This window comes from Neolamprologus brichardi, chromosome 12 (assembly GCF_056152115.1).
Source record: "Neolamprologus brichardi isolate AB-2024 chromosome 12, ASM5615211v1, whole genome shotgun sequence".
Lineage (NCBI taxonomy): Eukaryota > Metazoa > Chordata > Actinopteri > Cichliformes > Cichlidae > Neolamprologus > Neolamprologus brichardi.
Genome location: NC_142115.1, coordinates 15,070,895 through 15,098,329, shown reverse-complemented (window position 1 = coordinate 15,098,329; position 27,435 = coordinate 15,070,895). Strand labels below are relative to the sequence as shown.

Below are 27,435 nucleotides of genomic sequence, written 5' to 3'. Positions count from 1 at the left end.
AACGTCTTGCAGTTTAATTTATATTAGGTTATCTCCTGTTTCACTCTTCTACAAACATCTAGTACCGCTTAAGCCACGGCATTTGAATCAGCCACTTAAAAAAAAGGCTGGCTCCTATTCTGCAGTGCAAACTTTCTTCTGACACTTTACCTGTTTTTTTTTTTTTCTCTTTCCTTCTGCACTGCAACACAGAGAAAGTTTTTGCTAAGCAGCATGGCCCCCAATTCCTCACCTTTTGTTTCCAGAAGCAACTCACAGACTCGAACACCCTCCCTCTCTCCCTCTCATGTATGAGTGAGCGGTGTGTAGCTCAAAGTGTGGAGCTGGAGCTAATGTGACAGTGTGCGGCTGGCATTACCTGGCTGGATGTTTCGGGGAGTGTGTGAACAGTCGCTACACAGGGCACACTGGCAATTAAAAGAAAAGTAGGTGCTCAGAAAAAAGTGCCCGGGGGCATGTTCCTCAGTCCTGGCAGAAGCTGTCAAATAAGGGATGGATTGGGTGGGAGAGCTGGGGTGGGCACGGCCGGGCCAGACCAAACGCTCACAATAGCGCTCGTTTCATTTGTGGAAGGACTCATGATTGACATAGATTAGACAGAGAAAACTGCATTGTTTTGGATTTTCTCTCCGGAGAGTAGCATTCATTAGGCACTATGCACACAGCAGAGTAAAGTTTCAATAGGGAGCTAGCAGCCTTTAAAAGCAACTGCCTCCTGACAGTTGTATGGACTTGGGCCCATTAGTTGGAACCTACGATTCAGCCTTGAGCAGTATAGTGAAAATGAAGAGGGCTGATGTCAACTCCAAGAATTTCCCCCCTTTTCGAAGGGGAAAAAAAAGGTCCCCTCCCCCTACCTTAGTGCTCTGTTGGACCCCAGCTGTCAGGAAACAATACCCTCTGCCTGCTCCGACAAACTAATTCCTGAAAATGTTTTTTTTTCTTCCCTCCTCTCCCTTTTCCCTCTCCTGCCATAATGTCTTTTCCATTTTTAACCCACAGCCATCCAAGCTTCCTTCCTCCTTACAAACCCAGAGTGATGAATGGAGTTTTAAAAATCAAAACCTGAATGCATGACTCCTCTAGTTTGCCTCTTTGTCATCATTTATCCTGCACCGACTTTCAGAAAATGGACAAAGCTTTGCATATATTCTTTAGCTGATTTTTTCCAGCTTTAAAATTTTTTTTTTTTAAATGTATTTAAGTGACGGGTACTATTAATGACCTTCTTTATTAGCAAGATGTTTCCAGTGGACGGACTTTTTTTGCACTGGAAGTCATACGTGGAGTCTTATTTATAAAACAATGCTAGTTCACTGCAGACTGATAACAGTGGATGCATGGGGGAAATTGCGCAACAACATGTGACAGAATTTATAACGCTACCGAAACAATGACTTGCGAAGGCTTTATGTGTCAACTCGACATGGGCACGAATGAAAAACAAACAACACTACCTATAAAATAAAACTCTTGATTATTTTTAAATTGTACCACGGAGAAAATCCACATGCATGACAAGCTGCTGTATCCGGTATTTAAGCTGATTCATAAACCAGATGGTTGGAGCTCTTGGGCTTCATGCTATCTTCATTGCTGTGGGACAAAAAAAAAAATGCTCAGTTTGTTGCATCAAGCAGTAAAACCTCTTCTTGAGCGCATTTCTCACAAAAGGAGAGAAGAACAGCAATAATCTGACGAGCAGTTGCAGATTTCTGTCTAGCAAATGCCAGAAAAAAAAGAGTGTGATTACTTTCATATTTGAGAAAAGTGTGGAGAAGAAAGACACGAGCAGGGGCTGCGATCAGGTCAAAAGATTGAGGTGGGTAGTCAGGAGTCTTTTGCTGATCTTTAGATGGTTCTTCCTCTTCCTTCCAGCTGTCTCTTCCCACCCGCTCAGCGATGGGCGCCCACAGCTGGCCTCTTGTTTTTCCCTGACAAACGGCAATTTCACAGTCCTCCACCAGTCCGCTGTGTTCACATCGCTCTTCCTACTCTCCGTTGTGCCAGAACTCATTGTCAGACTCCAGCAGCACTGCGGGTCTCGTACAGGTGTCTGCTGGAGATCTCTGTGGGTTTGACACCATTTTATGCCACTTTTGCACTGTGCTGAAAAAAAGATTGGTCTGCCTACACTCACATTAGAGAGTGACTTTTGCACATGAGACTCTATTTTTGAATGCGTTTTGTTAAATCCATATATTTTATTTTCAGTTTTTTGGTTGTTTTTTGTAACCCCCCTTTCCCTGTAGTGTGTACTTGCTGTGGTTCAACGCTGCTTCTTTTTCTTTTCTCACTTGCAGTACTTGCAGATGAAATGGCCACTTCTAGATGTCCCCGGATCTGCAGGACTAAAGGATTCTCGCTCTCCGACACCTGGCCATTTAGTAAGTAAATCTCAAAACAGAACAAAATTCAAGCCAGACAACGATAAGATGTGCAAGCGGGGTTCGACTCCGAATTCTTGGCATTACCGATCACTGACAAACACTTTCGATTGCTGCACGTGCACGCTGCAAGTGTCGGACGTCTTCCGCAGGTTTGCTTCAGCACGTGCGTCAGAAAGATTGTGGAATAAGTTAAGTGCTTGCTTGACAAGCAGCAGAACAGCTTGCATGAGGGAAGAAATAAACACGGAGTAGAATTTCACACACTGCACAACTCAGCTCAGCGAATCCATTAATGTGCACACCAGCAGAGTCCCACTATTTACCCTCCCTTATTTTTGTGGCGCTAATAAGATGCTTCCTCCCGGCTGCATCCTACAAGACATTAACCCAATTATCAGACAAATCATATAAATGTATTGAGGGAATCAATTTACTGCGAGCCGTATAAAATGCTTTAATCAGACCATGAGCGTAATGCGATTATTCACGATAATGAAGTTATCGTGTGCATGCAAATCTGCCGGTTCCCACCCATCCATGTGCAGCTTCCCACCACAGCCTGCAACACCCGCAGTCCAGCTGCTCAGCAGCCTGTCTGTCTTTACCACAATAACTCAGTCTGCAGCATAAATCTCTCAAGTTTGATCCTCCCTGCCATTCCTCAGCTTTCCCACACAGGTGTGAGCTAATCATGATGGTGTCTCACTCGGGTTAGACAATGCGGGGTCTCAGCAGACCTGTTTGGTTTGTGGCTTCGCTGAGGGATGTGTGTGTTTTTTCAGATGGAAAACACAAGATAACGTGGAGCCTGAAGTTGACTATCTAGCATCTCACCTGCATGATTGTATCGGGGCGTTTTCTGGTTCAGGAAGCCAATTTTTAAACAGTGCAGAGAGTAGGAAGCCATTGTCACTGCTCTGTAGTCGAAAACAGTCGCCGTGACTCAGCCCCCTTGACCTTAAATCCTGACTAGACATGCTTGCTGTGTTTGCGGTTGATCCTCTGAATCCTATAATTGCACTGATGCATTTGACAAAGTCCTCATTGAGAGCAGTTAATGGGAAATTGTGAAGAAAACAGAGTTTGCTCATGGGACTGCAGTCCTGACTTTATGTCTCAATTAAAGATATTCTATTAGAAAAAATGTTGACCTATCAGTGACCCTTTTTGGTTTTCTTTTAGACTCGAAGCAGCTGCTTGGTGAAGTTTTGCTGTTTAGCCAGTACTGAACACTATAAAATTGTCTGAATCCCCATTGTAGCGAGCAATAATTCACAGAAATGAATGCGATGACGGCAGTTGGATTAAAGGAAATTAAAGAACGTTGACTGAGGTTTAGTTCTGCGGTTGGATTGTTTCTGTTCTGTCCTTCAGTAGCTGTTGCTACTTTTTATGTGACTCTATTGTGTCTTGTGGCCTTCATGTCTTTGAATGTCATTAAACCAGAAAAGCTAGTACAGAAAGAAACAATGTAGAAGTCTGAGAATGCGAGGGATCGTTTTCTGGCAAAAACGGTCTGAATACAAAGTATCGTTTGTTTTTGTGTATTTCTCTTTGGAAGTTTGGAACATGTGTTCTCTTTTCTTATGCACTTAAATGTTTAAAAAAATGTTTTTGTATATGCACAGCAGAACTTGGAAATTGCCTTTAAATTCAACATCTGTACAAGCTCTGTACTGGTGTTGGCGTTGTTAATGCTAATACTGTTAAGACGGCTGTAATGCACGGGTGGCACGCTGTCAAATGTCACGTATGAAACACTTGCGGAAAAAACAATTATGCTTTTTTTTGCGCTAAATCAGTGTCAGTGATGGGGAAGTTCACTGAAAGTGTAACTGCTTTCATTTTGTCATCTAGATGAGCAAGTCGCTACGCTCTGTCTTGTGACCTGTGACCGCAGGGTTATTTGATGTGGGGTGGGTAGATCGAACGCTGGGTACGGCGCACTGTGGGCACTGAGGATAAAAAGTGAAACACCCCGCTGTGCCCTTACCACCCCCACCCGCACCCCCCACACCCCCCTTCTGGGCCAGGTGCCCACATACTCCTCTGGTGTGCTGCTGCTGACAGGGAGCCAGGCTGATTATGTGCTCATTACTCCAGCCGAGGAGAGAGAAGGAGAGTGGGAGGGGAGCAGCAGGCTGGCTCCCCAGGCCTGCAGGCTCCCTAGGCCCCAACACTGCACTAATGAGAGCAGGGGGAGCGGATGGGCACACACGGGGGGCCAGGGATTACTGCCCAGGGCCAAGAGGAGCCAGAGAGAGAGACCCAAGGAGACGGTGAGGAGACCCCAGCAGGGACTCCTGAAGCGGACCTGTTCCCTGCGTGTGTTAGATTTGACATTGTTGCTTTTTTTTTTTTTATGTGAAGATGGACCGCCACAGTTTGGATTATCTGTTGGGGCCTGCTTATAGGGATATGCGTATTCATGCATTTTAAAAGCATGTCGACAACTGGGTTCACTGATAAGGTTTTTGCAGTCTGTCGTGGAGAGGCCTGCTCAGTCAGGCTCTTCTGCACATTAATAACTTTTAGCGAGTTGCCACATGTTGATATGTGGACCTTTTTTTTTTTTTTGGGGGGGGGGGGGGGGGGAAATGCGCTCTCAAATTTCTACCTTTGCCTACAGAGACCAATCGGTGTTGCCAGAGCATTCTGTTGGCGTGAAACAAGAAAAGATGTTGGTGAATAGAAATTGTGTTCGGTGGGTACGTGAAGTCCGGGGAAAGACCATCTTGCCACAGATTGGGTCCATAAGGCCTGTATGCTAATCGGAGCCTGCTCTTGCCCGAGATCCTCAATTATTCAACAGACAGGTTTGTTTAGCATTCAGTTGGTATTGCTTTTGGTAGTAATGATCATGGTGGGGTTGGAGGACTGGGAAGAAGGGAACAAGCTTTTTTTTCATGAACATACCACAGCGTGTCTTTCGCGCACACACACACACACACGCACACTCGAGTGAACCCCAAAAACCCCCATTTCAGCTCCTGTGTTCAGAGGCTTGCCTCATGAATAACGCATCAAAGGCGCTGCAGGGCCAGGTGATGCAGTATGGAGAACTTGTCAGCCCATCAGTAGTGACCCAGCTGGAGGAGAGGAGAGGAATCTTCTATAATATATCGATTCCCACTTTGCTAATAGTGATCACAAGCCTCGCCGTACTTGCTTGCAGTAATTCATCCATTAGACCTGTTGTCTGTCTCATTACTGAATAGTTTTGTTAATCTGTTTTACAGAGAAGCTGTGACTCGTTAATCAGACAGAACTGGCTGTCTGTCCCTCAGATGCTTACTGGATTACAGCACACTCAGTCGTCAAATATGGGCCGATCTGCGCTTGACAGAATCGCCCTCTTTGTTTCAATATGGTATGGAGTAATCACGGCACCAAGGGGCCTGGTCCTGTCAGCGTATCACAAGCTACTTAGTCACCGAATTGTTTAAATGAATCAAAGTGGCAAGGTAGAGAGCAAGATTCCAGAGATGCCTTTTTGTCGATGCCTTTTTGTCTTCCCACATGCGTCTGGTGTAATTTCTACATCTTAAGACATTTTAAAGAAGAAATATCAAATAAAAACGATACATTTTTTTCCCTCCCCAAAGCGATACACATATTTGCCTTCGACCTATATTCCTTTAACAGACCTTTCACTGGGAGTCCGGTGAGATTTTCTCATTTTGCATTAGGCAGCGAACAACCGAGATCCATGAAATCAAAGGCTTTGGGAGGACTGTACTGAATACTGATCTAAGGTCTGCAGTCCTGCTGGGCCACTGCAGAGACAGGATCCTCTTCAGAAATGTGATGAGGAACCAGTGCTTTGATTCCAGTCGAACTCTTTAGAGGAGCGTACTCAGATCGAGTGCTGCAGACTGAATTCTTGAGTGAAAAGATACTGTTTATTAGTGGCCGATTCACCAGAACGTAATGTTACTGTCTGATAATTTACAAATATTTATCGCTGGTTAGGCTCCAGAGAGATCTGTCCGTGTTTACAGCCATATTTATGGTGCTGACTTTGCTAGCTCTCTTCATTTATTTAATGGCCTCTGAGGATGTTCACTCCAGTAATCTGATGCCGTATTATTCTAACCTAGAATTATAATGCCGTTGACCTTGTCAGAGGCGATGACCAGTCGCAAAAGCGCACATTGCCTGTGATGAATGGCATACTTTTTGGAGTGGCTGATTTTAAAGACACACAACCGTACGACACGGTCAGTCCCCTTTCACGTCCGCTTCCTGTTGGCGTTGACAAACAAGGCTCGGATTTCTCAGCATGCCAGGCATTCTTTTCACGCCGTCTTTCCTCGAGTTTTGAAAGGCCTCTGAGCCTCCCACCCAGAATCGCCGAGCATAAAGACACACAAAGCTGTGGGGTTATTCAGTTTGTTCTAAGCTCTCTTCCCCATCGGCTGTTTGCCTAGTAATTCAATTCAGATGTGCAGGATCCAAAAACATGTTTGCTTGAATGAAATCCACTCCTCCACCCACACTGACCAAGGACTGTGCTTTTCTTAGCACCGTTCCAAGTTGGACAGCCAGGCTAGGTGCTGCCACCTCGGCCTTTTTAGCTTTAAGCCCTCTTCAGAGACAGACATCTTTTCTCTGCACCGGCTCCGAAACTTTCTGCTCTGGCTTTTTTGTTTTTTGTTTCCCCCCCATCTCTCTCTCTCTTAAACCTTCCTGTTACTATTTCAGATGAGCAGCTCTGAGTGTTTTTACTTGGATAGATGAGCGTTATGCACCATTGCAGGCATGTTTGGAACAAGCACGTCTATGTAAAGATTTGTATCTTTCTGGCGCAGACAGCGTCTGTACGTGTTGTTTGTATTTAAAACGTGGCTCACGACTCCTGCGGTTTTCCTCTTACACTTGGCTCGTGGATAATAATACTACGCCTATGATGGTTTTCACGGGCTTGAGGAATATTACCCCGGACATAAAGCGAGCCAAAAAAGGCACCGATAAACAAGTTGTTTGCTTTTGAGTTATGATGTCTGAGTTCTGGGGAATTTAATTAATTTAAACTAGCTTACAATTATGCTGATTTCTATTCATTTAATTAAAAATATATGTAGAAATAAAAAAGGAATTTGCTAGCTCAAGTATCCATTTTCATCTCTAACAGAGAAGCTCTAACAGGTAGCATGTAGGTCAGAATAGTTTTGCGTCCATGGAAGCTGCACACGGCGTTTCTCTCTGCATTTTGTCAGGTTGCCGAACGGAAAAAGCAGCCCGGATTTGAAACTAGTGCCTTCAAACTTAGAAATATGTTTGGAGCGCACGATTCATGTATTCCAAGATATGAATTATTAATGGGCATCATTTCAAATTCTCACTGAACTGCTTCCCAAAATGTGTTGGCACCCAGGTCTAGAGGTCTCAAACAGCTCTCACAATATAGGGAAATTCATAAGTCGGCATATTGTACATGAAGTGGAACAACAAAGCACAACTCAAATATACATGACATGTGGGACCGAGGATTTTAACCTACTAAGTCAACACCATCTCTACCACGATCTAAAGCCCTCCGTTCTCCGTATGCATTTACCTCGCGTCCTCCAAGTCTGGAGACATTTTAAAAAAAGAGAACTCTTGTGGAAAGTGATCTTAATATAGCCATGTTTAACACCAGTAAATATTTTCCCCACTCCATCTGGCATTACCTGAATCAAAGCCTGCTTTAAACAGGAGAAACCACTTTGCTAAAGACTTTTTTTTTAAAAAGAGGAAAAGGTTGGACCTTCCTTTTACTTTAAAAAAAAAAAAGCTGCAGAGAAAAAGCTAACATTTGGAACAATTCTTAGCAGCGTGAAGCAAGAGAGCATACAGGACTCTCAATGCAAACCTTGTTCCCTGGCAGACCACGTTAGAGAGAGAGACAGAGGTTGGGAAGGGGGTGGGGAGGGATATTGAAGAAAGGTTAGCCTGGAGGAACAAGACTTCTTTCTCCCCTCCCACCCCTTGACCCTCCCTTGTGACAAGTTGAGCCAACAAGTGCTCTATTCAGCCCTGCAGCCAGGGGAAATGACTGCTAGGCTGAGTGCTGCCTAATGAAAGTAGAGACGCTGGTTATTATTATTGTCTTCATCATCCCTTTCTTAATGCTGGTCAGATCTCACAGAGGATGTGTGCTTTCTTGTTTTTTCACAGTGTGTGAAGTATTGTGGAAATAAGGGAAAGACATACTCTGCGTGTTGCTGGCCTTTCTGCTCGTCACCACTTATCTGAAGTTATACAGAATTTTAAGTGGTTTTCCAACATTAGCAGCATTTGTAATCCGCCCGTGGTGGTTGCTGTCAGACGGAGTGGGAGATGATGGCTCCACATGTTTATGGTCGTTTCGTTTACCTTAGCCCCATTGTGTTTATTTGCGGCTTGCTGGTGCGACTTTTGGACTCGGTGGCACCGTTGTTTTTTTCTTCTTGGACTGAACAAACAGTTCTCTCCTCAGCTAAATGGCCGTAATGATCTTGGCATGTGTCCGCGAGGCCTTTTTACTGCTTCTTGGTGCCGGTCCAGATTGCATCACAGGGCCAGTCACACGCATAAACTGTGATGTTTACCATGGAGGGCATTCACAAATTATGGCCTATTTATGGCGTGCATTTCTGTTGTACAATAGCCAGCGTGAATCATGCACAGCATACACTTATGGGAGACAAAATGTTTGCTTCAGATGCAAATATAAACAATTCTTTGATGTGTAAATAAAACACTAGTACAGAAAAACACATTAGTGTCACTCTCTTCAAACATGATGTCAGGCACTTGTTGCTCACCTTCAGCTCTCTGTGTCTCCTTCAGTCCAATAAAGTCCCAGTGGTACAGCATGCTCACCATGTCCACCCGCTGACGCCCCTCATCACCTACAGCAATGAACACTTCTCCCCTGGCACGCCGCCATCGCACCTCTCCCCAGAGATCCTCGACCCAAAGACAGGTAAAGCATCTGATGGATGCACTAACCTTCACATGGAATCTTTTTGCAAGGAAAAGTGGCGATAAAACTACAGTTGTTGTGTTATAATAATATGAAATTAAGCACTGGAATGTGCACGGATAAGTGCACATCTTATTGGCTTGAAAGTTTTGCGTCTTAAAAACAATTTTTGTGACACAAAAATTTGGCATATATTGTGCAAGTTTGATATACTTTTTTCTTTCTATTAAACGGATCTTTCTGTGGCCTCCGCAGGTATTCCTCGGACACCTCACCCATCAGAACTGTCTCCATACTACCCCCTGTCTCCTGGTGCAGTCGGTTCCATTGCACACCCTCTCAGCTGGCTCATGCCACAGTAAGTTCCTTTCATTGTGATCTGTTCGCATAGCCAGATGTATTACTTAGTTATTTATACATATCATATCTCTTTTAACTGGCTGCAGTTACATGTGCTCGTCTAAAAAAATAGATTTTTTCTTGCGTCACTTTCTTGGAATGAGTTCGCTTTGTGGGCGCGTCCACCTGCTGTGATGATGCATATTAACAGACCACCAGAGATGTTAGCTAATTAGCTGTGCTGGCTTAGTGGCCAACTTTAGACCGCTTCTCCCTGATCTAAAATTTAAAAAAGCGCAATAAATGATTCATAAAATCCAAGTCAAGCAAGAAAAAAAATATTATTTCTTGTCCAGAAATTTTTTGATTGCTACACCCAGGTTTTAATGCAGCATAGAACTATATCATGACAGTATCATGACAAGAGGAATTTATGAGCATTTATTGGTTTTGCCATGGGTCCTGTAATCAATTGCAGCGGTGGGGTTCCACAAGCGGGGGATTTGAGTTGATGAGGGGAGGATTAGTGCTGATGGGTTAGCTGTCAGCTGTATTTGATCCACCTCACTTTGCAGCCTTCGCTCACTCCGTGTACCTCTGTCTCCCAGGCAGGGCCAGCACATGTACTCCATCCCTCCGGGGGGATTCCGTCACCCCTATCCAGCGCTAGCAATGAATCCATCCATGTCCAGGTGAGTGGATCACGTTCAGTAACACCCCAGCCCTCCCGAAGGGAGACATCTAATATCTGTTGCCTCTGTGGCATGCTCTGTTCACATTTTTCCTGCAGTATTAACTTCAGTGGTTAATACTGTAAATGTTATTTGGAGTGGATGTTGCTTTATTTGTAGGAATGTAAAGAAAAAATGCAGCATATCCGCTTGGAGAAAACACTGTCAGACGGTGGACAGGCAGCGGTGTCAGGACTACAAAGGGATGTAAGGTCTAAGTCTATTGGAGACAGGTTCAGCTTCTTAAATAGAGCAAATGCATTATTGGCATTCAGGGCTTCTCTCCTGTCTTTTCTTTGAGAGCTAAACTTCTGTGGTCAGGCCAGTGTTCTGAGCCACTCCACATGTGTGCGCACACAAACCCGCGCACGCGCGCACACACACACACCAAAGAGATGAAAGGGCTGAGAATCGATTAGGACAAATCAAAGCTCATCTGAGCCAACACGTCCCTTCAGACTAAACTCTCTGACCCTCTGTCAAAATTGGAAAGATTTGTAGCGAGCCTTCCGGTGTTAGTATGAGATGAAATATTCAGAGGGTTCTCTGTGATCAATAGCATGTGTAACTCCATCCTGAAATGAACTCGCAACAATCAAAGCACGCCTCACACAAGGTTATTTAATGCACCAGACGCACTGTGTGCCAAATATTGTGGCAAAATTTCTGCTTTCGTGGGAGATTTGAAATAAACTCGCGGTGAGGCTCTCTGACCCAGGAAGAAACCCGCTGAAACGAAGACGTTACACGAAACACTTTCGACAGTATCAGTAAGATATACGTTTAAAGCGTAAGTGTAAAGCGTGAATAAAAATTTATGGCAACAATGATGAACACTAATGGAAGCAATATCTTCAAAATACGGAGCTTGACTGCATGCCATCACTCGGAGCAGCTTGAGTTATTCACTGGGGAATAAGTAGGATGTTTACAAGGATAGCTGGTAAAGGTTTATTACCATGGGAGTCATAAGGGTCCTGTTTGTTTATGCAGTATAAATTATTAAGAATATCAAAGACGAGGGGGAAAAAAAAAAAGGAAAATAAAACATGAACTGAGAATTAGCTCCTGTTTACTGAGTTGTTTTTAGGCTTTTTATAAGACAAGAAGTTTGGTTTGAACACATGTTGCTGAGTGTGACGGTTAGAAATCATCACATATGTAGGTTAATAAGGCACATATATAATACATATGTGTGCTGTCACTAACGACAGCCTGTGTAACATGCTAAAACACTTAAAAGAGGTGAATGTTCCAGTCTTAACATTAACTAGAGTGACTGATCCTGGCCTGTGGAGCTTAATTCCCCCTCTTGTCTGTTACAATGCTCCTTTGTATTAACTACTGGAAATTGAGAGAGACACTTTGTAAAGGTGTTCTGTGTGGACGGCTGTCAGAGCGCTCTCCGCGGTCTGGGACGTGGTAAGGAAAGAGGTTTCAGGTGTCACAGCCCTGCCGTTGCCATGGTAACAACACACTCCACTTTTCTTCAGCCTTTGGTGAATAAAAGGCCTTTTGAAAACGTCTTTATTTGAACAAAAAAGAAAGCATGTTACTCATTGTGTGTATGAATTTAGTCTAGACGGAGGCAGTAGGCACAGTGAATTTCACCCCGAGGGTGAGGCAGGGCGGTTATGTGCCAGCTTAGCTGAACTTTTTTTTTTTTTTATGCCTTGTCAAGCTGACAGAGGTGCGCTGTTACATCCCGCTGTTAAAACGTTGCCCCCTTTTTGCCCTCCCAGCTTGGTGTCCAGCCGTTTCTCCCCTCACATGGTCACCCCACCTCCGCACAGCCTCCACCAGACCGGCATTCCTCATCCGGCCATAGTTTCCCCGGCCATCAAGCAGGAGCCCAGCGGTGACATCAGCCCCTCGATGCACGCGTAAGACGATTCAGCAAAAACCTGCTTTCGTTGCTGCCCCTCGTTATGCTAAAATCTACTCGTGCTTACTCGGTCATTCACATGGCTACTTTCATTCTTGTTTTGGATTAGCAGAAAGTCCCCCGTTCCTGCCAAGAAAGAAGAGGACAAGAAGCCTCATATCAAGAAGCCTCTGAATGCTTTTATGCTGTATATGAAGGAGATGAGAGCCAAAGTGGTGGCAGAGTGCACTCTGAAAGAGAGCGCGGCCATCAACCAGATCCTTGGAAGACGGGTAAGCAGTGCAGACAAAGGCATTGGAGTTTATACATACATATATGTGTGTGTGAGAGTGTTTAAAGGTCCTTTGATATACTCTGTCCACAGTGGCATTCCCTGTCAAGAGAGGAGCAAGCCAAATACTATGAGCTGGCCAGGAAAGAGAGGCAACTTCACTCCCAGCTCTATCCGGGATGGTCAGCACGAGATAACTATGTGAGTGGCACATTTCTGTTCTCATGTCGTGACTGGATGATGTTTAAATTCATTTCCCTTCAAAGTTCAGTCCAGCTATGACTATAGAAACTGCCCTTTTAATCTTTGAAGTGAAGTCGGTGAATTTTGTTTGCTTTCACTATGAAAAAAATTGTTTTTAACAGCATTGTTTCATGTGTGCAGGGAAAGCGGAAAAAGAGGAAGAGAGAGAATAAACCAGACTCAAAACCAGAGGGTAAGGGGCCATTTTCTTCCTGACTGGCTTTATTTCGTTTTCCCCCCCCTCACATTAGAGAAGAAAGAAAAATTGTAGGAACTAACAGCGAGGGCTTTATTTTTCTTGCAGAGCTCAAGCCCAACCTGACACTGCACATTTCTTCTGTTATTTTCTTTCCCCCTTTTTTTTTGTTTCTGCGTGAATTTTGTCCTTCGCTGGCTCTAACTAACTCCTTTCCCTGCTTTTATACTTTGACAAGCAGCTTATGAGGTTCATTGCTAATAGTGGTAGGTATGTCTGTTAATCAAGTTACCACGGCAAATTGGCCAAAAAAAGGGAGCTTTTCACTCTTTAGTGCACATTTTGTGTACATTTTGTGTTGTTCCTCTTTTGACCCATACACACATACCATTCGTATTATGCTGTGAACATCCTGTTTCAGTCTTCTTGTTGTCAGTTTAAAAAAAGGTCTTGTTTCTAACTTTAACATCGTGCTTCATTGCTTAAATAATCACTCATTCACTTCTGTCGGACGTGGCATAAAGGGACTTGCACCAGATTTGAAGTCAGCGGCGGATCCATAATTCAGTTTGCTCACTTTTCCTCGTTTCCCCGCAGACTTCTCGATAAGAAGCAAGAAGCAGTGCGTGCAGTACCTGACCTCGGAGAAGATGTGCGACAGCCCCGCGTCGTCTCACGGAAGCATGCTGGACTCACCGGCGACTCCCTCCGCAGCCTTGGCCTCCCCCGCCGCCCCCGCTGCCACTCACTCCGAACAGGCCCAGCCGCTATCGCTCACCACCAAACCGGAGGGGCGCATGCAACACCACTTCTCAATACCCGGGAAAGCTTCCGGGTCCACATCCTCCTCTTCCTCATCCTCCTCTTCCTCCACCCCTTCCTCTTCCTCCTCCCAACCCACCATCTCCATCCCCGTTGGTACTTCAGGTAGCCAGTCAAACACACCCATCCTCACCCGGCCAATCCCCTTCACCTCTCTGCACCCCTCCATGCTGTCTCCCCCTTCGCCCTTCCACCAGGCCCTTCATTCCCATCATGCCCTGTTCCAGTCGCAGCCCCTCTCCTTGGTTACCAAACCAACTGAATGAATTCACAAAGGCAATTTTTCTTTCCTCCCCATTTATTGTGCTGTATATTGATTGCTTTTCTTTTAAAAAAAAATAGTTATTAGAACAACTTTTTTTTTCTAAATAATGAAAAGGATGAAATATTATTGGTCAATATTTGACCGTCTCCTTTTCTACATCTCTCAATGAAAACAAAAATGTATTTTTTGTAAAGTTTACTGCAGAACTGGTTTCTTTTTTTTGTTGTTTTGGTTTGTTTTTTTGTTTTTGTTTTTGATGCATTTATCCAATGAACCTCTTGTATAAATGAACCAATGTACATAGTTTCTTTTATAAAAGCAAAAAAGAAACAAAAAACACACTTTTACTTTAGCCAAAACCTGATTAATGTTAGTATGAAGTTTAAGTCTTAGTACTGGCCAATAATTGCAACCCCCTTCTCCCCCCCAACCCCTCTTTTTTTTTTTAAATTCACGAGTGTGTGCCCCTTCTTTGACATGTTAAATAAACATTTGAAATTGTTTCTTAAAAGAAATATCTCAAGTCTGTCTTTTCAATGCTGTTTCTGGTCGTTTAACAAGGAGAAATTGCTTTAACAAGGTGATGTGGTTTGGATTAGCGTTCCTATAAAAAGTGACCACAGGGCATGACACTGTAGATGTAGAAAAATCACATTTAAAGACAAGTATGATTTTATCAGGGCTGCATTTAAACTGGAGGGGGTAGCCAAACAAAAAACAAACACAGCTGTCAGTTTTTTTTTATGCCTGCATTATCCTTCAGTGCTAACGTGAGAACGTCTTCAGCAAAACCCTCCTGACGGTGGCAAAGACTTTAATGTTTAATAAAGCAGAATTAGGCTAACCACACTGGAAAATGAGTGCCTGAGCCAGGGTAATGGAAATTTCAAGCCCGGTATAGACGCAAATAAAAAAATAATAGACATCTGCTCATTCTTGGAATGTGGCATCCCTCAACAATGACAAAAAAAAAAAAAAAAGCAGGTCAACCCTCCATCCCAGTGCACCGTACCCTACTCGGGCTCCCCTTTTTTCCTTTTGCACTTTTGCTGCATCTTTATTCACCGTTTGGCACACTGCTTAGGCTTTAATTAACTCAGAGGTAATGGGATGGAGCCCTTGGGACCTCATTAGGCATTTCAATTAGTGAAAAAATACACAAGGTAGGTTACAGTTTTTGGTGGCTTTGGAGATGAGTAGTAGTGCCAGGGATAGACCAATTATGTGGGAGCAGAGGGGGGGAGGCCGGCCAGGACGACATCACTTACAACCCCTCTATCTACCAATTTAACTTAAGCAAGATGTTACCTGCTGGGAGAGACGCAGGGAGCTGGGAAATGTTACTTTTTCACATGCATTTACATATAAAGACTTAACGATGACACAGAGAACGATCTGTCTGTCTTAGCTGATTTTCTGCATTCAGATGAAACATAAATAATCAATGACATTGTCAGAGAGGCATCATCCTTTTGCCGCCAGCAAAAAAAAAAGGTGGTCTGTGTCATATATATTTTTAAAATTCACTTTAAACATTGTTCTAAAACTGCAGAGCGGCGGGACTGAGGATGCGTTTCTGTTTGGGGCCTTATATAGTAGAGGCACCAAACTGTCAAGTGTGCCCTGCTCTGTTTTAAGCAATCATTAGGCACAATAAGCATTTGCTTGTTTGCCATTCTATCTTACATCATTCCAGACACAAACCGCTCGTGCTCTGATGCCACGGCTGCCTGCTCTGAGCCACCTCACCAATCCATCAGTGAAATTACAGGTAATGAGTTGTCAAAACAGTCAGCAAATCTGTCTCCTCGAGGCCATGCATCCAGCCCGGCGTTCAATTCTCCAAAGACAGTACCCCTATTATGAAGCCCAGTCTCTAAGTGAATAAGTTCATATGTGCAGGTAAATACATTTCCATACCCGTGCCTGCTTATTATTATTATTTTTTAAATGCTAAATTGGTCTTGCTATATTGAAAGAAATATTTTTTATTTAATCACACCATCCACTTGAAACCAAACAGAGGCTATCTTGCAGTCGGCATGTAACACACGGCTGTTTATCTCGAGTAACGTGTCTGGATGCTGCTCTGCTCAACATCTGCCATGTAAAGCACGAGGTCAGATTTAATACATGTTAATTTTTGCTCATTAAATTCCTCCAATCTCTTGCCAAGGTTCCTTTTTTGGGCCTTCCTTTGATCTTAAATTTATTCCAGGTTAACCGTTTGATACCTTACTTGCGTAATGCTGCCTCCAGATCTCTTATCTGAGAAGTCACTTAAACTGTGAGCTGCAGCACATTTAAGGCAAGGCCAGTGTTTATGCATGAGCATAATCAGGAAAAAAAAAGAAGCTGAACCTATATCTGCCATTGACTCTGTGACCTTATATTCCTACTAATTACAGGATGCTTCACATGCGGTTTCCCAAAGTGATATTAATTGATTGTTTCTGTAGCATTCACTGAGCTGAGCAAGCCTCAGCTGGCTCGTTTGTGAAGACAGGTATGGCTGGCTGTGAGCTTAAGAACCTCCGTAATGTATTATTCATACCCATTTGACCTTAAAGATGGAAATGCAAATGGGTGTCAAGAATGAGAGGGATCATCGGACTTTTCAAATGTCAAATAGCCTGCCACAATTAAGACAAATTCATTACAAGAGCCTGAAGGTCTCCTGCACCCAACTGAGATGTAAAACACCTCTAATTAACATTTAGATCATTATCTCCGAAACTGCTGAACATGTTCAGCTCCAAGGCCAGCGATATTGGTATTGTCATGGCTTTTTTTGTGGTGTTTTATTTTGGCCATTGCTTACTAGAAGAAATGCCTTTCCATACCCTTTACGTTTGGTTTAATGTAACAAAGCAAAGTTAACCTACATAGATAATGGCACAAGTGAAGTGTTTTTTTAATTGCACTACATGCCAATACTGCCATCTGCTGATAAGGTGAAATGACAAGCGTGAAGGAAAAATATCAACAATGCCTACACTTAACCCGTGTGTGGCAGTATAACACAAATGAGACCCCCACCTCTTCTTCTATGGTGGATAAAAGACATTGAGAATAATAAACACAACTTTTTTTCATGAGGTCAAATAGGCGTGCCCTAAATTTGTGTAATGTGTGTAATTTTAGTGGTTTCCACATAGCTTTTAAATTAAACTAAGTCGAGTAAAGGCAGAGCTGCCTCGAACATCCCTGTCTTTACTCATATATGGAATTAAATACAGTAATATCTGCAGGCACATTTGGAGGAAATGTTGGAGGAAACATTGTTACAACAATGGTGATACACTATGACTGGGAGCAGGACATGAAAAACTGTCCCTTAACCTATAGTGACACGTCTTTATCATAATTTAAGCACCAAAGATATTATAATTGATTATAAGTAAGCTGAAAAAAAGCTAAAAGTAAATAAAAATAATAAATATAAAATAACTGTATCTTGTATGGTCACCACTGTTAGCCACAGGTCCTGTGGAGCCTTTCTTTACAGAGTTTGCACGTTATCTACTTCCCGGTACTCTGGCTTCCCCTAACAGTCTAAAGACATGCATGGGATTAGGTTAATTAGTCATTTAAAATTGCCCATAGGCAATGTGAATGCTTTTCTGTGCCTGTGTGTAAGCCATACAAAAGATTGGCCCCGCCCACCCTGCGACCCTAAACTCCATAAGTGGAAGAAAATAGACGGATTGACTTGAAAATAGAGAGAACTACAGATTAGTGTTAGTGTCTGTTAATATGGCTTTCCAACAAAAGAAGCAAGGCGAGGTATTAGTGCACATGTTTGATGACACTGAAAGGTTTTCTGTAACACCTCATTTGAACGTGTCAAATCTCGCCCCACAACTACCCCACCCCCGCAAAAACAAACAAACAAACAAACAAAACAACAAACAAACAAACCCAACTTAAACAAGCAGATCCACTTTGGTAGTGAACTGAGACGAAATAAAAATAAATCATAATATTGAATCAATAAAATACAAAAGTATAATGATTTCGTGCCGTATACTACCATAGATGGGCTCTAGAGATTCAGCAGTGTCACAGGCTGAGCTGGGCAGCTGAAATGATAAAACTGCACAATAAGAAGGACGTGAAAGTAATGAAACCACAATCGCCACGCTTTCTCCGTCAGCACGTTCTTGTTATAAAAGCATGTAGCCTCTAGGTGGCACTAAACTTCACTCACGTGTTTACAATCGCAGAAGAAGAGAAATGCCAGCTCGTACACGGAAGCAGGACCTGTCAAACCTCTTGAACCTGTCGGCCTGCGTTTGTCAGCTCGGATTGCGTCGTGAGCTCTGAGGAGACGCAGCTGAAATTAGACGGATTCGGGTCGCGTTTCTTTGGCGCGTGGACACAGCTGACACGATGAGGACGGCTTTGCTGCTGCTCACAATATCTGCAATATTCCTGTGTTTCAGCTCCATCGGAGGTGAGTCGAGTTTTGTTTTTGCGTTTTTATTTGGCTTTAGGCCTGCGTTGGTTGAGCAATTATGGGATTCCCCACAATCCCTGATAAAGACGATAGGCGATATATGTCAAAACAGTCCTTTTTTTTTAAACGGAGAAAGGAGAATAGACTGATTTACACCACTGCGGAAATAAATAAATAAAAAGAATAATAAAACAATAACAGCTAAATAAATTTTAATGTTTTATTTGATGAAGCTATTTTTTAATTTTGTTTTTGATTAGGGGTGGATGGTGGCGATTGCATAATAGGTGCTATTTATTCTGTTTAGTTTTTCATTTGAGCTTTTTCTGTTATTTTAATAATCTTGACTTTTTCCTCATCCTCCTTGAGCAGTCGACCCAGTTTAACAGGTTGGCTCACAGGTGCTACGTGAATAGGATATCCTTCTGCTTCTTAAGAGCTTGGGAGGGATTGCGTTCATCCAGTCTCCTTTTCCTTCACCGCTTCACTTTTGCGATATAATTAACTTATTGTGATCTCTTGCAGGGGAATGTGTACTTGTGCTGTACTCTACTATACACACCTGTGCATAATCATAATATTCCCTGTCTTTACAGTGAATATAGCAAAATATGGATTCACACGAGGTTTTCACCGTAATCTGGCATAATTCCTCCCAACTGGAGGCCAACTGACACAGGCGATATATCCATACCAATATTTAATTATGATTAAAAACCCAGGCAATATTCGGATATATTGGCCAATATATATAGTTTATTTTTCAGACACATGAAACTTAAAGAGATTTCCCTGACATTTGTTATGCACTTACTTGTTTACTCGCCTAAGCTCTGCCTGGCGTTGCTTGTTGATTTTGTGGTACCTGTTGCCAACAGGGAAGTTGTAGACTGCCCTTTAGTTCGCAAACAATGCAACATTAAGACTCATAACACGATTAAAGGGTGTTTCTACCTTTTTTTCTTTACTTTCTTTAATCAACCTTTATAACAGGATAGGTGGAGCGCCAGTATCGGCTGATAATATCGACCCACCAATAAATCAGTTGGTCTCTACTACATACATTTTCAAACCTGCTGGATAAAACTGTGGACACTGTTGGATCATTTTTTCCATAGCATAATGTTAAGAAAATTACTCATGAGTTATAACTTATTGTACAGATCTACATTCTTTTAGCAAAAAAAAAAAAAATCTCAGCATTATTTATGTATTAATTATGGTCTGCACCACTGATCCACACAAGTCATGTGACCAAATACTAATGGCATATACTGTTCACTCTGCTGATTATTGGCCCAGTTGAAAATCAGGATGATAAAAAATACTGGATTCCTAGTGCGTGTTGCTTATTTTTTTGTGTTTTTGTATGATTTATGTGTGAAACTATTAACTGCAAAGAAATTACTACAACTGTTTTAAGGAATATGCACATAGCCCTAGTTGATTTTGTAGTCAACCTAACAAATTAATGAGGTCAGCTGACATATTGTAGCCCACTGACCTTTTGCTTTGCATGGTGGGTAATCCAGCCTTGATAACTGGTGTATTAGTCCTATAGTAGTAGGTCTACGCAGTATGTCACATATGTAAGCAAATGCACTTAAAGTGTCAGTGGTCACTGTCACAGTCTAGTATTATCCACGTCTGCTATATTGTCCTTTGATTTCTGGAATGTTTTGCTGCCAATCTTTTTCATGGCAGACATGATTCGATTATGTAATTGAGTAATCCCATTTAATGTAATCACTTGGAGGAAGCTGACAAGAAAAATAAATAATGTTACAAAGATATCGGGAGAGAAGAGAAAAATAGATTAAATAATATTTCAGAGGAAGAAATAAGTAGTGAGGATAAACAAGCAGATGTGCATGTAATAAATAGTTAATTCAAAATCCCAGTTAACACATTTTACATTCGATTGCTCTTGTTTTTGTATTCAGCACAGGATGAAGTCTCCCCAGATGCAAAAAGCCCACCAGTAAATGATACAAATGGAACAGATCAATCTCAGTCAAGCGTGTCTGGTAACCACACCGGAAAGGCGGTTAACGCATCAAAACATGAAGAGTCACCCAGCTCAACTAAGAAGGGTGTGACTACATCAGCTGAACAGTCCAAGGCAGTCGAGAAAAATCCGGAAAGCGCTGTAATTGAAACAGATACACAGAGTCAAACTGAAAAGCAACAGGAGGATGGAAATGATAAGCACGATGGAAAACAGGATTCTGGTCAGCAAACCCAAGGGAAAAACAATCTGCCCAATAAGACAGATGTGCAATCCAACCAAGCGGAGCCTGAAACCAAAGACAAAGAAAAAGCAAGTCCACAAGACAAAGCTCCTACAGAAAACAATGCTAAAAAAAAGCCAATCGAAAGCACATCCACAGAGAAACCTAAAGATGAATTGAACACCATGGGGAAAATCCAAGCAGAAGATGTAGATGAGGATGATGATGAAGGGCTTGGTGACGATCCGATAGATGACAATGAGAAAACACCAGACCTCGCTAATGGCGAAGAGCAAGGAAAGGATGGTGTGGAGCCGACTAAAAGAAAAGAGGCGAAAGCTCCATACGTCCCATCCAAAATGATGGAAAACGGGGAAAGCAGCCATTTCTTTGCCTACCTCGTTTCCGCAGCTGTGCTGGTGGCAGTGCTCTACATCACTTACCACAACAAGCGCAAGGTACTTTTGCTGTTAGACCGGCTTGATGTCCCAAGTCTTGTACCCAAATACACACATAGAAATTTTTTTTTTTTAAATTTAACTTTAAAGTTTGACTCTGGTGTATAACATAAACTGCACTTTGAGCCTAAAATATATTTGGCACCTGTGGTTGCCTTTTGAGGCGCAGGTCATTTCCTGTGTAGAACACACACAACAATTCAGTTGAGAGTTGTGTAAATATCTCCACTGAGCTTAAGGAAAGAAACACATTTCTCAGCTGTTCTGGTTTAATGCTGAAAAGCACTTTTACATTAGCTAAAGCTTTTTTTTTTTTTTTTTTTTTTTTTTATTTATTTATTTTTTTTAACCTAGTTGTCCATTTATGTTCTAAATTCACTCAGTTCTAACATTGTCTAGCTTAGCTATCCTTATTTTGAAAATCAGACTTCTTACAGCAGTCCAAACCAGTCTTGCCTAATCATTTTTTTCCCCTGCCAGATAATCGCCTTTGTTTTGGAAGGAAAGCAGTCCAGAGCTGCACGTCGACCTAAGTCCACAGAATACCAAAAATTGCAACAGCAGGTGAGTGGCTTGTATAAAGAAATACTTTTCTCTGCGGCTCTTTTTCAAGAAATGTTGTAACTTTTCAATTCTTTCTTTCTTTTCTTTCAGATTTGATCTCAAGCCAGCTGTTGGCTGTTTGAAATGAAGGAGCGCAGATACCGGTGTTCGATATATTACTGAAGTACTCTGGGTTACACCTCGGGTTAAATGAACATTCTTCTATTTTGGACCTTTTTAGATGTTTATTGCATGACTATGCAGGTGACACGATTTGCCTTATTGAGGGAATGGGGGAAGTGCAATGAAGGTAAAATAGGCATGCCGTTTTTGCACTTGTGTCATTATTTCACTTGTAGTTTGGCCTGACAAAGGTCCTTGCTCAGGATGTTGAAGTAGCAAATTCCAGCCTTACTCCTAAATAAGCCATTGGAATCTTTGTAAAATACTGTAATGTGCTTTTTATTTGCGGTTGTTAAAAATGTCTTTTAGATTTAAAAAAAAAAAATACATCAAGATTTCATTAAAATGTAAAAGTGTCATATTGGAGGTCAGACTCTGCAGTGTAGGCCGTGTGAATGTAGTAACAACCGTAATCCAGAAGGAGGTAATGGCTTAAATATACCCATGGAAGAAGGAAAAGTCACTGCTCTCATATCTGCATGCTAAATACAGCCACAGCCTGGCACAAATATTGGAAAGCACATCTTTGCTTTCCAATATTTGTGAATGTAGAATTGATGAGGACTACAAAGTTAGTGTGTGGGGATTGTGTAAACAGTGTTTTATAGCAGTTTCCCAAATATAACTTCATTACCAGACTTGTGATTAGAGGTTGCTCCTTATTAATAACTATTCTACCTACACTAAATCACCCTACGTGGGCAGCAGCTCATTGATGCACCTGTACAATATTACAATGTTTACAATAAACTGATTGCAGAACAGAATCTGACATTTGAACGTTAAAAAAGACACTTTGATGGTTAATTAAAAAAAAATAAAAACCATCTTTTGTTTCGTTTTTGTTTGTAAGACTTTCTAAGCGGGCGTTCGCGTGAACTTTTTCCATTTGTTCAAGACTACATAAGTGCACTATTAGCGATGCGCTGCTTAAGACTGGAATCTATTTATTAACACTAAGCTGGCTGTAGGTTTGTGTTGGATGCAGATATGAACGTACTGTCAGTGCTGTGATGCAAGCTCGTGGCATAAAGGGAGCAACCGTATGATGGCCGACTACTCCTTTTTAAAAATTGAGACTTGTCTTAGGTTTACTGGGTGCGCATGTTAATCTCTTATTTCAGACAGTATGTCGAGACGACCAGTCTTTTTCAAAGTGGCGTTTAAAGATCTGAAATCTATCCATCATGTCTGTGGTTTAGAAGACTACTTTTACGTTGTACCACTAGATGTGTGTCTCGGGGATGACCACTTAAATATAAAGATTTCACATTTCCTCTGTAACAGATGTGTGTTTATGTTTAAAAGAAACGACAGACTTGTGCCAAGTTGTGAATGAGTTTTACTGTGATCCGTGGCGTCGCTCTGATATTGTACCCGTTTTCCTCAGTTTCCTCGCTGTTTGTTGCAGGTGGCGGGCATGTAAAGCTAATTGTGTAAGAAATAGAGCTGTTTTCTTTTGGCTTAAGGAATCCCATATTATGGTATGAAAATGTATATTTTTATCAAAGAATTAAGTGAAATTATCTTTTTTTTTTTGTTTTAATGAAGCACCGTAATTGGCTAGAAAACATCATGGCCATGTAGACTTTATTTCTCTGTTGTAAGGAGTGACTGTCCATTTAAAAAAATAAAAACAAAAAAAAAAAACAAGAAAAAAAAAGAAGCTTTCTTGCTCATTTGAGTGAGAGGTGAGCCAGCTCAGTTGTATGCTTATTGGAAAATAAATGCTTTTTCTACTGTCTTGTCTCAGTTGAGTCGGACTTGTTAACAGCCTTCACACACACAGCTCACAGCTCTTATTTTGACTTTGAGAGTAAAAAGTATCAAAGCATTAATGTTAAAAAATAGTTCAGTTAGCAACGCTGTGAATGCAGGACTTTAACTTTTATCTAAATGTACAATTGATTCACATAAAAAGTATACAAAGAGTTTATTGGAGTTTCTGGACATTTTTAAAAGCAAAGTGAGTGTTGAATCAGAGCTTCCCACCTGAGCCCTCAGAGTCAGCTGATTTTGTTTTTCATGCATAAACTTTCTATATTATTATTATTATTGTTATTATTATTATTATGAACATTCAGAGTTACAGGGTCTCAAAGTACATAATCTGATATCTGACACGAGTTTCCCAGCACTTTTGATCCCTCATAACCATACATAAGATGGCCACATTAAACTTTCAGGGTTGAAAGACCTAAGACCTGAACTCTTCCACGGCATGCATTTTTAATTTCTCTTTGATATTTGGGCATATTGGGACCCAATGAATGTAAAAACAAAGAATTACCAGATTATTATTATTTTTTTTTTTACCAGATTTTTGTTTCTAAGAAAAATGAGAGCCACATATGAGGATATTTGTTTAAAATTTCGATAGAACAGTGGCAGTATAATGTCCTCGTAAGTGGATATCAGGCCCCTGTAGAGCAAAATTGAGTATTTTGGTCTAAATAACCCAAAATGTGATGTCCACATATGTGGACGCCAGGTCCTAGGAGGTTAAGGTCAGATCCAAGACCACAACCAAACTATTTTCAAATCAGTGTTGCACTCTAAAGCCAAAATATTTTTATTATTACAGTGACGCAGGATAACAGAAATAAGAACCGATAACCTGGATGTTTTTCTGATAACTCATCACCCCCCCCCCCCCCCCCCCCCCAAAAAAAAAAAAAAAAAAATTACAATGTGTAAACTTTACATTTTAATAATAATAATGGGTTGCATTTATATAGCGCTTTTCGGGGCCCTCGAAGCGCTGTACAATTCCACTATTCATTCACTCTCACATTCACACACTGGTGGAGGCAAGCTACAGTTGTAGCCACAGCTGCCCTGGGGTAGACTGACAGAAGCGAGGCTGCCATATCTGGCCATCACCAGTAGGCGGTAGGTGAAGTGTCTTGCCCAAGGACACAACGACCGAGACTGTCCGAGCCGGGCTCGAACCGGCAACCTTCCGGTTACAAGACGAACTGCCAACTCTTTGAGCCACGATTTTGATACTAGGATCATCTTCCAGCAATGATTCCTTATGACTCAAGAGAATTTCGTGGCTGCCATTTTTCTTCGATCAGTGTTAATAGTGCAGATGATACTATTTGCCTTATTGAGGGATTTGGTTAATTTTATGTAGAATAACAATCACTCATTCTTTTGTATTTTATAAGCTTTCAATCCTTTAATATGACATCCTGTAATTTTTCAGATAAATGTTGTGGTATAAAAAGTACACATTGATCTGAAAGATAGTGGAGCAGCATTTAGTCACATTGAGTAGAAGTCTACTACAAGCCTTTCTTTAGAGCTCCCATTCATGACAAACGTGTTGTGCTAAATCTCACTTCTCCTGGATGTTTGAGCATTTTGCAGAATGATGGAGGGTTCGTATCTGCCAGCGGTTCCTGAGCTCACCAAAAATCTCACATAATCAAGCAAGAGGTGGCCAAATGCACCATGGGAAAACCACGGCAGGCATAAATTATACAGTAGCTCACTGTTACTCTGCACAACTGCCCATTATTATGAGGGCCTGGAGGGAACCCATTCACTGTTTATGCTTTCTTTCAAGGCTGCACAGGATTTTACAGTTAAGGCCAGCACACTGCAGATCATTGTGAAATTATGTCCCACTTTCCCACCACACACAAAGAAGCGTGCTTCCCTCACAGTGGCATCATATTCCTGGCCTCCTCTTCATAAATGTCAGGTATCTCTCCCATGGATGAGGACACCATGCGGACAGAGTTGCAACCACGAAGCTCCCCCTCATACTGGATGAGCTGTTTCCAGAACCCGTTATTGGGTCTCACGACAGGGCGACAGGTCCTGACCCAGCCGTGGGCCTCTAGGAGGCTCACGCCGCGGTGCTTCATTAGGTAAGCCATGCACAGGGCAGCTGAGCGGCTCACCCCGGCGTTGCAGTGCACCAGCGTGCGGCCGCTGCTCTCTGCCGTAACCTGAATTTTATCCGCCACCTCGTCAAAGTGATCGCTGAGTCGAGAGAACGGGGTATCAGAGACCGGGATGTGGAAGTACTCCACCCCTGGAGGGGGCGAGACGCTGCCCTTTTTCTCAGTGACGTTGATGATGCAGGTTATCCCGCAGCCAGTCACCTGGCGGGGATCACCGGCAGCTCGGGCATTACTCAGGTAAAGACAGTCGGTGACTCGGCACAGACCCGAGAGAGCCGACGGAGCTGGCTGATGCATGGATAACGTCACATTCAGCGATGCTTCACAGTTTGTTCCTTTCCATGATACAAATCGCGCCAGCGCGCGCACAGCTGGGCCAGCGAGGTACATGCAGTGGTACGGCAACTCAGGAAGGCCAAACATCTGTGAGCGCGCAAGCTGGCGCCTCCAGCTGGATGGGGGTTTTATCATGTGGATAGAATGGTCGTATTAATGAAATGTAAATACCCTTTCTTAGTGACGTACACTTTATACTGACAGGTATGCAGTGGGTTTAAAGTGGGATCACAATTCAAATAACCTACACTGTGAAAACAAGCAAACAAACATTAAACATCCCAGTTTTAATGAATCATCAACGTTATGATTATCATGTTAATGACTTTTTTAAAAAAAAATCAAGATTTGCTGTGTGGCCTCAGTAATTGAACCCAAAGTGCAGGACTGGGAACAAAAGACATAAAACTGAAAAAACAGCTTTATTGCTACACTCCAACAAAAGCACAAAGATAAGCAGGCACCCAGGACACAGCTCAGAGAGAGGACTGAGACGACATATACTCACAAAGGATAACAAGGGTACAAGCAACAGGTATGAGGACAGCTGAAACTAATAACAGATAATAAGTGTGTGGGAGTAGAATCAAAGCGAAAGCACACGACGAGAGACTATCAAAATAAGACAGGAAATAACCAGCACTGAGACCAGGACTGAGACATGAATTTGACAAAGAGGTAGAAGATAAACGCAGAGACAAGAATGGGATTGCAAAATGGAGATTAATAAACCTTTCACCAACTAAAGCAATCAGGGAACTAAAGGAACAGAAAACAACTGGACTTTAAGTTTCATAAAGATGTTTCCTCTCATCCAAGAGCTTCTTCAGGTAAATGATGCAAAGTCCCGGGTATTTAGAAGAAGCCTCTCGGATGAGAGATGAAACATTTTCACGAAACGTAAAGCAGTCCAGTGAGTTTTTTCCCCCCCAAGCTCCTTAGCCTACCATGACCTGGAAAACTGAGACATACAGAACAGAAAACAGGATCATCACATCATTACCTTTATTTAAATGTTTAAGTTTTTAAGTGACTGCTGTGGTTTTGAAAGCAACTCATTCTTGCTTCTTGTCAGGTCTCTCAGACTAATCTTCCTCCTCAGTAAGTGGAATGCAGCCCAGTTGAACTGAGATCAGCTGATTAACTCAGCCAGTCAAGAATGTTCCAGGTCCATAATCAGAAAAGCAGCATTTTATTTAGTTGGCAGTAAAATC

The 27,435-nt window shown here is 42.2% G+C and overlaps 3 protein-coding genes across 4 annotated transcripts in view; 2 read left to right on the top strand and 1 right to left on the bottom strand.

Moving 5' to 3' along the window:
* Positions 1 to 14,569, top strand: part of tcf7l1b (transcription factor 7 like 1b) — a 30,693-nt gene extending 16,124 nt beyond the window's left edge. The window contains exons 4-12 of one of the 2 annotated variants that reach the window (XM_006805919.3): positions 2,304 to 2,387; positions 9,207 to 9,342; positions 9,598 to 9,700; positions 10,290 to 10,373; positions 12,155 to 12,295; positions 12,410 to 12,569; positions 12,662 to 12,769; positions 12,953 to 13,004; positions 13,605 to 14,569. In XM_006805919.3, coding sequence (XP_006805982.1) covers positions 2,304 to 2,387; positions 9,207 to 9,342; positions 9,598 to 9,700; positions 10,290 to 10,373; positions 12,155 to 12,295; positions 12,410 to 12,569; positions 12,662 to 12,769; positions 12,953 to 13,004; positions 13,605 to 14,095 — 1,359 coding nt within the window. In that variant the 3' untranslated portion in view covers positions 14,096 to 14,569. Of the gene's footprint in view, positions 1 to 2,303; positions 2,388 to 9,206; positions 9,343 to 9,597; positions 9,701 to 10,289; positions 10,374 to 12,154; positions 12,296 to 12,406; positions 12,570 to 12,661; positions 12,770 to 12,952; positions 13,005 to 13,604 lie in introns of both variants that reach the window. The other variant, XM_006805918.3, reaches the window with a different exon arrangement.
* A 3,752-nt stretch (positions 14,570 to 18,321) lies between these two features.
* tgoln2 (trans-golgi network protein 2) lies at positions 18,322 to 23,710 on the top strand. Its single transcript, XM_006805917.3, has 4 exons — positions 18,322 to 18,550; positions 20,497 to 21,242; positions 21,723 to 21,806; positions 21,897 to 23,710. Exons 1-4 carry the CDS (start codon positions 18,487 to 18,489, stop codon positions 21,900 to 21,902), a joined length of 900 nt encoding a protein of 299 aa, XP_006805980.2. The 5' UTR covers positions 18,322 to 18,486; the 3' UTR covers positions 21,903 to 23,710.
* Positions 23,711 to 24,709: 999 nt separating this feature from the next.
* zgc:153044 (dual specificity protein phosphatase 18) lies at positions 24,710 to 26,308 on the bottom strand. The gene has a single exon (XM_006805916.3). The coding sequence runs from the start codon at positions 26,306 to 26,308 to the stop codon at positions 25,637 to 25,639; it is 672 nt and encodes a 223-aa protein (XP_006805979.2). The 3' UTR covers positions 24,710 to 25,636.
* Between the last annotated feature and the right edge of the window lie 1,127 nt (positions 26,309 to 27,435).

Bases quoted from the DNA above. Each gene is read 5' to 3' on its own strand.
- tgoln2 (XM_006805917.3), top strand. From the start codon at position 18,487: ATGAGGACGGCTTTGCTGCTGCTCACAATATCTGCAATATTCCTGTGT. The intron at 18,551-20,496 runs GTGAGTCGAGTT...TTTTGTATTCAG, and splicing joins GTGTTTCAGCTCCATCGGAG to CACAGGATGAAGTCTCCCCA. The intron at 21,243-21,722 runs GTACTTTTGCTG...TTCCCCTGCCAG, and splicing joins CTTACCACAACAAGCGCAAG to ATAATCGCCTTTGTTTTGGA.
- zgc:153044 (XM_006805916.3), bottom strand. From the start codon at position 26,308: ATGTTTGGCCTTCCTGAGTTGCCGTACCACTGCATGTACCTCGCTGGC.